This window comes from Centropristis striata, chromosome 11 (genome assembly GCF_030273125.1).
Source record: "Centropristis striata isolate RG_2023a ecotype Rhode Island chromosome 11, C.striata_1.0, whole genome shotgun sequence".
NCBI classification, from domain to species: domain Eukaryota; kingdom Metazoa; phylum Chordata; class Actinopteri; order Perciformes; family Serranidae; genus Centropristis; species Centropristis striata.
The window spans coordinates 310,301-323,600 of NC_081527.1; the positions used below are offsets into that span (position 1 = coordinate 310,301).

At 35.7% G+C, this 13,300-nt stretch overlaps 1 protein-coding gene across 1 annotated transcript in view; it reads right to left on the reverse strand.

Moving 5' to 3' along the window:
- LOC131980166 (solute carrier family 12 member 7-like) overlaps window positions 1-13,300 on the reverse strand; it is a 45,514-nt gene that overhangs the window by 24,585 nt on the left and 7,629 nt on the right. The window contains exons 2-4 of the mRNA XM_059344361.1: window positions 11,741-11,835; window positions 10,368-10,496; window positions 2,219-2,365 (exon numbers count right to left, since the gene is read on the reverse strand). Of these exons, the coding sequence (XP_059200344.1) occupies window positions 2,219-2,365; window positions 10,368-10,496; window positions 11,741-11,835 (371 nt within the window). The remainder of the gene's footprint in view (window positions 1-2,218; window positions 2,366-10,367; window positions 10,497-11,740; window positions 11,836-13,300) is intronic.

A 13,300-nucleotide genomic window follows, 5' to 3' on the forward strand; every position in this document is an offset into this window, starting at 1 on the left:
GTTATTGATTTCTTAATGTTTGTCAGTTAGTTTTAGCAGTGCAGCATTATTGATGCCACTATCAACTCTTTATCACTTTGACGGCACATTTTCTGCTTTGAGTCACATTCAGCAGGAAGTCAGTTTGTCTAGTGTTTGGGTTTCTAAACAGTCGGCAAAGCAGCTCAGAGAGATAAAAGACGCTGGACACGCTGGACTAAAGAACCACATTTATCACCAGACGGTTACATTATTGATGGGAGAAAAAAATGTGTCTAAAAACCAGATGAAACAGTAAATCTGAGGGAAATGATCTTTAGCATGGACAGATAATTTACCTTGACAAGATTTATTAAATTAAGATTATTAAATCTAGAAATAAACATGTTGAACACTTAAAATAATAAATGAACTCTTAAAACCAGATAAATGATCTAACACTTCTAAATCTAAAGTTTTTTTTATCTTGGTAAGAACCAAATAATCATCAGGTCACTCTGCTCGGGCCAGTTCATCACTGCTGGCAGCTTTACTTTATCTCTTTTGTTCATTTTTTGTCCTTGAAAAAAAGACTCAAAAAGGCACCAAATGGCCAAAAAAAGACACAAAGACACAAAAAAGACAAAAAAAAACACAAAATGACCAAAAAAAGACACAGAAAAGAAACAAAAGACGTAAAATGACCAAAAAACACAAAAAAGACACAGGAGTTAATTTCCTATTCTAAGTGTTCAACATGTTTATTTCTAGATTTAATAATCTTAATTTAATAAATCTTGTCAAGGTAAATTATCTGTCCATGCAGCAAGATCATTTCCCTCAGATTTACTGTTTGATCTGGTTTTTAGACAGATCTTTGTGTTCCTCAGAGACTAGAGAGACTAGAGGGACTAGAGAGACTAAAGACACTAGAGAGACTAGAGAGACTAGAGAGACTAGAGGGACTAGAGAGACTAAAGACACTAGAGAGACTAGAGAGACTAGAGAGACTAGAGGGACTAGAGAGACTAAAGACACTAGAGAGACTAGAGAGACTAGAGAGACTAGAGGGACTAGAGAGACTAGAGAGACTAGAGAGACTAGAGGGACTAGAGGGACTAGAGAGACTAAAGACACTAGAGAGACTAGAGAGACTAGAGGGACTAGGGCAGGGGTGTCAAACTCAAATACACAATGGGCCAAAATGTAAAACTTGAATAAAATCGCGGGCCAACATTGAACAAATAAACCTTTTAATATCTACCTAACATGTTTTGCTTTAACATTAAATATGGAACCAGCAACGCTTATAAACATACAATATATAACTAAATAGTGCAGACATGCAAAATCACATTTCAAATAAAAAACACATCAATGTCATTAATTTATTAAATAAAAATCGTATGCCTCTTTTCTATTTGCATCCTTCTGATTTAAATATCAAAATAAACTTTTTCAACAGGTTAATAAATTCTGCCTTTCTTTTTGCCATTTTTGGGAAGGGGAATATTATAATTTGGTATTGCCTCGCAGGCCAAATAAAATTACACTCTGGGCCAAATTTGGCCCGCGGGCCAGAGTTTGACACCCCTGGACTAGAGAGACTAAAGACCCTAGAGAGACTGGAGAGACTAGAGGGACTAGAGAGACTAGAAGGACTAGAGAGACTAGAGGGACTAGAGAGACTAGAAGGACTAGAGAGACTAGAGGGACTAGAGAGACTAGAGGGACTAGAGAGACTAGAGAGACTAGAGGGACTAGAGAGATTAGAGGGACTAGAGGGACTAGAGAGACTAGAGGGACTAGAGAGACTAGAGAGAATAGAGGGACTAGAGAGACTAGAGGGACTAGAGGGACTAGAAGGACTAGAGAGACTAGAGGGACTAGAGAGACTAGAGGGACTAGAGAGACTAGAGAGACTAGAGGGACTAGAGAGATTAGAGGGACTAGAGGGACTAGAGAGACTAGAGGGACTAGAGAGATTAGAGGGACTAGAGGGACTAGAGAGACTAGAGGGACTAGAGAGACTAGAGAGACTAGAGGGACTAGAGAGACTAGAGGGACTAGAGGGACTAGTGGGACTAGAGGGACTAGAGAGACTAGAGAGACTATAGGGACTAGAGAGACTAGAGGGACTAGAGAGACTAGAGGGACTAGAGGGACTAGAGAGACTAGAGGGACTAGAGAGACTAGAGAGACTAGAGGGACTAGAGAGACTAGAGGGACTAGAGGGACTAGAGAGACTAGAGGGACTCACACAGACGCAGCACATGGAGACGATGGCGAAGGTCCCCAGGATTCCAGCGGTCCCAACGATCCAGGTGAGGCGCAGGAAGAGGATGACTCCCAGGATGTTCTGCATGCAGGGCAGGTAGACCCCGATGAAGGTTCCCATCTGAGGAACCTGGAGAACAACAACAACAACAACAACAACAGGATTAATATATACAGGGAGTCAGAACATTATATATTAATATATATACTCGGGTTTCAATATATATTATCAGACTGTTGATATATATTCTCAAGTTTCAATAAATATATAATAAATATATAGTTTATTAGAGCATGAAGGATCGTTCCACATGACATATTGGACATTATTGCCTGTGTTGTCTTTAAGTGATAAAAAGTCACTTTAAAAGGTAAATTATTTACACACATTTAACGTATATATAGCCGGGTCACTTTTTATTTTTACATTTTGTGCCGTCACTTGAGTTACTGACAGAAAAACACATAAAAAACACACACGCACAAAAAAACACACATATGAAATTACAAAAAACACATAAAAAACACAAACACACACACACGCAAACAAAAATACTAAAAATACACTAAAAACACACTAAATTACAAAAAAACCCATTAAAAACACACAAAAAACAGGTTGCATCTGCATCAAAAAGGGGAATATATGAGTCTGTGTACTGGTGTGTGTGTGTGTGTGTGTGTTTAGAATATTTTTAGAATTATATATATATATATTCAGTGTTCATACTACAACAAGCTGCTTTATTGATAAAAGTTCTAATGTGCAATATCTATTAAATAACAAAATACTCTCGAGGAAGAATAAACAACAACAACAAAACAAAAAACATTATGTGCAATATTAATAATAAACGCCAGATTGCAGCCATGTATGTATTTTTATTTATTTTTAAATAAGATGTATTTAATGTATGTTTATGTATGCTTATTTTTATTCTTTATTCTGTTTTCATATCTTTGTAAACTCCACCGTCTGTATTTCACTGCAGGATTAATAAAGTCAGATCTTAAAATATTTCTCACATATCTGAGAAAACAAGGCTGTAATATTTTGTGATTTAAAAAAGTAATAATAGGAGAATGAATGAATATCAGATCTATGTAGTAAAGCTCCAACATTTGCATTCAGATGAATTTATACTTATTATGGTTATTTGAACTGGTTGAAACTAAACTGTTATGGAACCTAAATATGATTTATATCTGATTTATATATCGGTTTATTGACAATATGCATCGTGAAAAATGTTTGTAGAAATAACAGTAAATTACATCAGAAATAGGCCGTAAAATTAAAAACTGTCTATCACCATAGTAGACACTTCACCGTGAATCAAAAAATAGCACAAAACTTTTACTTTTTTCTGTCATAAACTGAAGGAAACACAGTTTTACTGTAAAAATATTAAATCTTCATGAGCATTGACATTGTGAGCTTTTTCATGCTGTTCAATCTATTCAACTGGTGAATATGGTGAGTTTTTACCTAAAATATTGGCTCCAGTTGAGAGTTTTAGTTGCATGAAGTTTAAATTATATTTCAAAAGCATTTCCTATCACAAAAACGTGCTCGTTTCAAGTATTTCTGCTTATTTTAATGTTACTACAGTCGGGCTTTTCAAGCCACAATTGCTCAAAATAGGTATTTTTGGATTTATTTTAAGACATCATTGTTTTTCCAGTTTCTTACAGAGAAACATTAACCTACTGCGCTGGCAGATAATTTCACTTGTTTCCAGCATTAATTTGCTCAATTCTAGTGATTTATTTCTTATTTTTCTGTCAGTTGTTTTTAACAGTGTTGAGCCGTTTAGATTTTCTGCTGCTGTTTGTTTTTGTTCCATAAATAATAAAACCGAGCGCGAATCCTTTTTTCAGCAGAGTGAAGTCCCTCCCCGAGGCTCTGAGTCGTCTGGAACATCTCAACCTTTGACCTTTCATTCTCTCTTTGATTTGATTCTTTTATTCTTTTCATCGTTTCTTCTTCTTCCTCCCTGTTGTTCCTATAAACCTGCTCAAAGCTTAGTTTTATCACACAGTATTTGCACTGATTTTTATTTGCACCAATTTTTATTTGCTTGCTATTCTTTATTCTCGTTTCTTAATTTTGTTGTTCAGTGAAGTGCACTTTGAGCTACAATCCCCAAATAAAATCTGCTACCGTGTATAAATACAGATTTATTATTATTATTATTATTATCATTATTATTATTATTATTATTATCTATTCCTTCTCCCTCTCGGAAGAATCCTATAGATATGCAAGTTTTTCATGTCATTTTTAAGGCTGCAGAGGATTTAAATCTCTGTGTAAAAATGCAAAGAAATATAAAAAGGATGATAAAAAATGATTGAACGTGAAACTGAAACATTTCCAATTGTGTGCTTGTGACATCATGATACTTCTCCATTAATTTTACCTGAAAATTTTACAGTAAAACTGTGTTTTCTACAGTTTTTCAAAAGTTTTGTACTATTCTTTGTTTTACGGTAATTAAAAGTGTCTATTTCGGTGATATGCAATTTTTAATTTTACGCCCTATTCATGCAATTTGACATTTTTACTGTAATTTCGACAAACTTTTTTTACACTTTATGTTCTGATAAATTCCCAGCATGCATTGCATGCTTGCTACATGTGATGCATGCTGGGAATAAAAGATAATATATCAGATAATATCAGATCATTTCCACCTCTGCTACCAACAACGGTATAAAGGGTACGTACCGCTTTCCGAGTTACAAACATTTTGTCCTGTTGTTTCTCCATTTCGCTCAGCTGTCTGTCTAGAAACTGAGACGTGGCCGAGGTTGATCTCCAGATATCCCACATCTTTATTTCTTCTATCTTTATTCTGTCTGTCTGTCTCTAGTGTCTGGCTGTCTGTCTGTCTGTCTCCAGTCTGTCTGACTGTCTCCAGTGTGAGTAGAAGTGTTAAATGAAGAGCTCAGCAGTGGTTCAGTGGGCGGGTTTAACTAAAACATCATCAATGTTTCCACACAAAGCTCCGCTCCAAAGTCCTTCTGTGTTTCAGCCAAAGACCACTGAGGCTCATAGTGCTGAATTAGTTTTATTTTTAGTTGATTTAAATGCCACACTGTAAAAAATGTCTGTAGATTTTAGGGTGAAAAACTGTTAAACCATGACAGTAAAAGACGTAAAATGATAAATGAGTTAATTCAGTTTCAGTAACAATGAAACACTGTAAATGTTTATATCAGACAAAACAGGATTTTTTTTTTTTTACATTTTTTAAAATAGATTTCTCCACTGTAAAATACTCTGGCAACGTGTTTGTAACAAAAATATACTGTAAAATTTAAACAAACTTGAATATCATGAAAAAAGATGAAAGTGGCAAAAGACAAAAACTCAAATTTCCGAGAAAAATAAATCAGATATTTTCTGAAATTTAAGATGCAAATTTAAGTGAAAGCAACTGATATTCTGAGATAAAGTTCTAATGTGTAAGCCATCACTGTAATTTCTGCATTATTTAATGGTAAAATCTTTTCTCGTTTATTTTTATGGAAAAACTTTTTATTTTTTACAGTAAAATATGGAATAAAATGTCAATCTTAAACGTGAAATCAACAGTGTTAATATCATTTTACCGTAATGTTAGAAAAAGTTGCACCGTATTTATTACGGTAAAGTTCTGCTGGTTTTTACCATAAAAACAACAGTTTTTTTTTTTTTTTTTACAGTGTGCGATTGGAACTCTTAAAACCAGATAAATGATCTAACACTTCTAAATCTAAAGTTTTTTTTATCTTGGTAAGAACCAAATAATCATCAGGTCACTCTGCTCGGGCCAGTTCATCACTGCTGGCAGCTTTACTTTATCTGGTTTTAAGAGTTCATTTATTATTTTAAGTGTTCAACATGCTTATTTCTAGATTTAATAATCTTAATTAAATAAATCTTGTCAAGGTAAATTATCTGTCCATGCAGAAGATCATTTCCCTCAGATTTACTGTTTGATCTGGTTTTAGACCTTTTTATCAGTGACTCTGGAGCTTCTTTGAGTTTAAAGCTGCTCTCCTTTCTATTTAAACAGAAGAAAAATAAAAGTGAGGTCCTATCTGGTCACGACCTTAACACGATGTTCTCAGTATTTTTTCCCACGCCAACCACAGAGGAGGAGCTCCTCATCTTGTGATCTTTGCTCAAAGGTTGAATTATTCAGTGATCAAGGTACCAGAGCTATCACAGGAACACTAGCAGGTTGTTTCCTCTTCTTACTGTGTGGGACACATTTTAGTCACTGAAATGTTTTATTAACGTTTCATTTTTTCTCATTAAAGAATACTAATTGCTGTCGGCCTGCTCCAACGATAAATTAAACTGTAAAGAAACACATTTCATTGTGTATAATTTAATTTATTTTGTGACATTTATGGGAACCACTAAAGACTAAAGGATCTGATCCAGAACCAAGAAAATATTTGGTTTAAAAGTAACATCATGTAACTGCACTGTAAAAAAAATAATCTGTTTAATTTACAGTAAAATACTGGCAGCTGTGGTCGCCAGAACTTCACCGCAAAAAAATACACTGAGTGGGTTTTCTACTGTAAATTTAAATGTAAATATCAGCAAAAACTTTAATTGAGACTGAATATTCCTTTGACATCATGGTATTTATCCATAAGAGTTGAATTGTTGGTGTTGAACTAGACAAACACTAGTAGAGTTAATTATACTCTGGATAGAGTTAATCCATTATAATTAACTCTCAGTCAATAAAGAGTTGTTGTCAAAACCGAGCGTAAAAAGGAAGTGTCACTAAATCAAACCTGTAAGTTTAAATGTTTAAATATTAAGTCTGAACTTCTTATTCTAAACTCTGATCCTGTATTTACACCTCAAGTGTTAACGTCGCCCCCCTACACCGTACAACACCGTACAACACCATACAACACCGTACAACACCGTACAACACCATACAACACCCGACAACACTATACAGCACCGTACAACACCATACAACACCGTACAACACCATACAACACCCGACAACACTATACAACACCGTACAACACCATACAACACCGTACAACACTATACAACACCGTACAACACCATACAACACCGTACAACACCATACAACACCCGACAACACTATACAACACCGTACAACACCATACAACACCGTACAACACTATACAACACCCGACAACATCGTACAACACTATACAACACCGTACAACACCGTACAACACTATACAACACCATACAACACCATACAACACCGTACAACACCATACAACACCACACAACACCGCACAACACCGTACAACACTATACAACACCATACAACACCATACAACACCGTACAACACCGTACAACACCGCACAACACCACACAACACCGCACAACACCGTACAACACTATACAACACCATACAACACCGTACAACACCATACAACACCGTACAACACTATACAACACCCGACAACACCATACAACACCGTACAACACTATACAACACCATACAACACCGTACAACACCGTACAACACCATACAACACCCGACAACACCGTACAACATGGTACAACACCGTAAAACCCCGCTCTGCTGCGTGTCAATCTGTCTGCTGAAGATAGAGCTACGTCTCAACTTTTAACGGTTACACTGTGCAGTAAGTAGGCTACATGAAGTATCTGATAATACTGTATTTTAATATTAATATTACGGGCACCCGGTCGTTTTGCAGTGGTGAACCACGGTATCTTTACTCTGTTACGCTGTTACAGACCACCCAAACACCTGTTAACAGCTTAATGAGCTAGCTTAATTAGCTAGCGGTTAGCTAATGGTTAGCTAGCAGTTAGCATGCATGCTGGTCTCATTGTAGCATGAAAAGTGAGTAACAGCAGTGAATGGTAAGTTTGTTTTGTCTGTGTGAGACTAGTAATGCACTTTGTAACCATATATATTATTATATATTTTATATATATATATATATATATATATATAAAATGTGATAAGATGATGCTATGGTTCAGAGTTGCTAGCCAGCGTGCTAAAGTGGTGCTAACGCTAGCTAGCCCTTTGTCCAAAGTCATTTCTACATTTTGTTGTTGTGAATATAACACAGCTCCTGGTGAAGTATAATATAATTTATTGTCAGTAACAAACACACTCTGTGAACTATCGGTTTTGGACAGACTGCTCATGTTACCGTTAAAACAGCAGCATGTCTTTTTACTGGGTCAAATCAAATCAATTTTATTTATATAGCCCCAAATCACAAATCACAGATTTGCCTCAAAGGGCTTCACAGACTGTATGGGACGGCATTCTCTGTCCTTAGACCCTCACACCTAAATATCACTATTATTTAGAGAGGGAGTTATATTTCTAAGTGTCATATGGTTTATCTTGGGAGACACTTCAAGGTTCCCTCAATGACATGAAAATAACTAACATTGTTTTATTCTGTGCCTTATGTCTTTTAAATGTAAAATCAGCATACCCAAATTAACACTGTAAGAGTTGATCTTAACACTTTCAAAGTGTCTATATGGGTCCACACCTCAGAGTGTTAATTTAACACTTTTTAGAGTGTTGGTACCTTTACACTGAGTTAGTGTAAATTTGACTTGTTTTGGTGTTACATTTTAACTCCAAAAAGAGTCAAATATACTATATTATATAGTGTATAGAATAGAGTATATATTGGCATAGAGCGATGAAACAGGAGCAGGATCTCCAAAAAGCCAAATGTGAGCCATCAGGGTTCTAGCTGTGATTCTCTTGTATTTTAGTGCAAAATGTACAAATTAGTTTGAAATAATTGTGAAAAGATGAAACAGTTGAAGAAGATGTCATGTCTTCCTCACAGTACGGCTCATTGTTTCAGCTTTATCTCCTCGTGATATCAAGCCAAGGATCAAAGTCTAGTAAACTGAGCTCCAACTGTTTTTTCACTTTGACAGACAGCCGAACTGAGAAGAAGGAACTTTTTTATAGTTTTACACTTTAATTATCACGCCTGTGTTTGTTAAAGAAGCCTGAAAAATGAATTAGGTCATCAATGACAAATTACTACTGTCTTCTAATGTGTTCAGCAAAGAAGACAAGGTAGCAGAGAGACAGGCAGACAGACAGACAGGGACACAGAGAGACAGGCAGACAGACAGACAGGGACACAGAGAGACAGGCAGACAGACAGGGAGACAGACTTTTCTTTTAAACAGTAGACACAAGTCTTGTGTATCGGTGTATTAATCCACGTTTCGATAGGTCATATAGTTTTTTATCAATCCCTGTTCAATGACCATGATCATTTTTGGAGAAATTCTGAGATTATAATGGGTGTGTATTGCACGGAATGTTCGTGTCACAGTGTGTGACATCATCGCCAGAGTGTAGAGGGAGAGAAAAAACTGTCAAAAAATAAATTTGAAAACTGCGCTCCAGGCCGCAAATTCCACTCTACAGAAATAATTTATACATAGAAACGTAGGAAAATTAGTCTTCTCCCTCACAATCCTCTGGTAAAGCTGTCAGAGTTATAGTTTGGGCGTAGGACGCACAGATGATCCACCAACACCACCAACAGCCTCATTGGCTCCCATATTAAAAACGCAGGAAGATTTCTGTAGAAAAGCATATTTAACAGTTTTTTTAGATCGCTCTAACAAAGCTATTTCTTCATTTTTCTTTAAAAAAAAAACATATGTAGACGTTCAGGAAGAACTCGGGATGCTCAAAGTGAAGTCGGATCAATGATAGGTATTATGGTTTTGCCAAAAATGCTTTCTGTTCGAGGCCAGAAATTCCAGTCTGTCCACCTCTGGCTGCTGTCACTGTTCCAGAACATTCTACAGCTGCAGTTAATTCTGTTGATTGCTCTGATCTGATTGGTCGACAACAACAACTTTGAAGCTTTGATGTGATTACAGTTACAGATACACACACATGCATGCGTATGCGCGCACACTCCTCCAGATACACATGCTTCACACACACACGTGTTGAGGTTAAAGGTCATAGGTTGCTGTATAAATAAATACTTGTAAAGGAATGCTTGTTGTAGGTGTGCTCCTTGTATATTATATAGTATCATAACATTACTGGTATTAAAGATCACGTAGACTCGAAGACTCAGATCCTACCACGACAGCGACCCTGCGGACCCCGTCCTCCTCGGCCTCCTCGTGCTCCCGGACCCCCTGGGTCAGGTTGGTGTAGTTGGCCAACTTGTTGAGCAGAGAAGACACCATGGGGTTACTCTCCATCTCCTCCTGTACACAGAATACACAAAATACACAGTTAAAATACTCTCCATCTCCTCCTGTACACAGAACACACAGTTAAAATACTCTCCATCTCCTCCTGTACACAGAATACACAAAATACACAGTTAAAATACTCTCCATCTCCTCCTGTACACAGAATACACAAAATACACAGTTAAAATACTCTCCATCTCCTCCTGTACACAAAATACACATTAAAATACTCTCCATCTCCTCCTGTACACAAAATACACATTAAAATACTCTCCATCTCCTCCTGTACACAAAATACACAAAATACACAGTTAAAATACTCTCCATCTCCCCCTGTACACAAAATACACAGTTAAAATACTCTCCATCTCCTCCTGTACACAAAACACACAAAATACACAGTTAAAATACTCTCCATCTCCTCCTGTACACAAAACACACAGTTAAAATACTCTCCATCTCCTCCTGTACACAAAACACACAGTTAAAATACTCTCCATCTCCTCCTGTACACAAAACACACAATATACACAGTTAAAATACTCTCCATCTCCTCCTGTACACAAAACACACAAAATACACAGTTAAAATACTCTCCATCTCCTCCTGTACACACAAAATACACAAAATACACAGTTAAAATACTCTCCATCTCCTCCTGTACACAAAATACACAGTTAAAATACTCTCCATCTCCTCCTGTATACACAAAATACACAAGATACACATTAAAATAAAGCAACTGTGTCCTGCTCTGTAAAAAAAAAAACTGTTGTTTTTACGGTAAAAAACAGCAATAAAATAAATAAAAAAAGCAAGAAAGGCAGCAAAAAAAGAAAGGAAAAGGGAGAAAAAAATGTATCCATATTTTTCAATTTCAAGGTTTTGAACCACAAACGTTCTGATATATATATATATGTGTGTCTTTATGTTTTGGGTCAGAAACGTTGATTATCTTCCTGTATATTACAGATTATGTTCAATAGATTATGTTCAATATTAATCGGCTTTAATAAAATATCATCTTACAGTGACAATGGTTTATCATCCATAAAGAGTGTAACCTGCATTTCACTTTAATGGAAAACATGTTAGAAGTGAATATGAACTGCTGTTGGAGATTCATTTTTCCTGCATTAATTAACATGTATTGTTGTCATACACTGTGAATGGTCTATTTAACTACGGGCTCTAACATTGTTTTTAATGTTGATAATAAAATGTGTGTGAACTCTGATAGTGAACCTGTATCTCACCTCGAACAGAGCCATGTTCTTGGCTTCATAATAATGTTCTCTGTGGTCGTCTGGACTGATGAACGGACTCGATTCTCTCTGAATATCTGAGTCTCCTGCAGGAGGAAACACACACACACTTAATATTATTCATTACTTTAATATGCACATTATTCATTACTTTAACATACACATTATTCACAGAGGAGTAATAGAAGAACACAATTCAATCCACTTTATTTCTATAACACATTTAAACAACAAAAACGTCTCCAAAGTGCTGCACATAGAATCATAAAAACAATAAAACAAACATTTCCATATAACAATCAGCAATAAATAACCAAATAGGTGCATAAATATAAAATGATGCTATAAAGAAAACAATAAAAACATACGGATAAACATAGTAAAATAAATAAAAGTAATTATTTGAATGATTTAAAATGTCATGGTAGATATTTTGTTGACAAGAAATATTGGATCAAACCATAAATCATTATATATATATATATATATATATATATATACGAAAAAGAGTCAAAATAACTAACAAGAAAAAAGTCGAAGTCACAAAAAAAAAATTCAAAATGATAAAAAAAAAGTTGAAATCACAAAAAATGTCAAAATAACAACAAAAAAGTCAAAATGAGAAAAAAGTTGAAGTCAAGAGAAAAAAGTCAAAATGAGAAAAAAAATGTCAAAATGACAATATATATATATATATTGTCATTTTGACTTTTTTCGTGATTTTTAATTTTTTTTCAGAATTTTGACTTTTTTTTCATGATTTTTACTTTTCCTCCTCACTTTGAGTTTTTTCTCATTTTGACTTTTTTCTCTTGACTTCAACTTTTTTCTCGTTATTTTAACTTTTTTGTCGTTATTTTGACATTTTTTGTGATTTCAACTTTTTTTTTATCATTTTGAATTTTTTTTTGTGACTTCGACTTTTTTCTTGTTAGTTATTTTGACTCTTTTTCGTATATATATATATATATATATATATATATATATATATATGTGTGTGTGTATATATAATTGAGTGTGTGTTGAGCCTGATTCAGTGTTTGTGGCCACAGTTGATCCTTGTGTGGAGACAAAGCAGCTCAGAGAAGATGAAGAATCTTTCCAACTGTTTCTTCTCTTTCTTTTCTATCTGTTTCTATCTGTTTCTCCTCCTCTCGGTTTGTCTTTGCCGCTGGTTGTCATGCAGCGTCTCCCTCATTAGGTTCGGTGTGTTATCACGCTACAGCGTTGTGTTGTGGGTTGATCTCAGCGCTGGAGAACCCTCTAGGCTCTAGAGATCCTCAGGAGAACAACAGAGGATTGTTGATGCACATGATACAGAACGTTCATGAGCTGGGAAGTCCCTCAGCGCTGCAGCCGCAACCACAATCCTTTAAACAAACTGAAGGATCTTTATGGAGCATCTGAAACCCCAGGGAGCAGAGGTTAGGGCCGGGGTTAGATCTCTAATCTGGAGAGCTCTGCGTCATTCTGCTCCGTCTCTGCTCCACCAACGCCTCCAAACATCACAACAACAAGGGAAGAACTTCCTCCTTCCTTTGTTTCATTTAT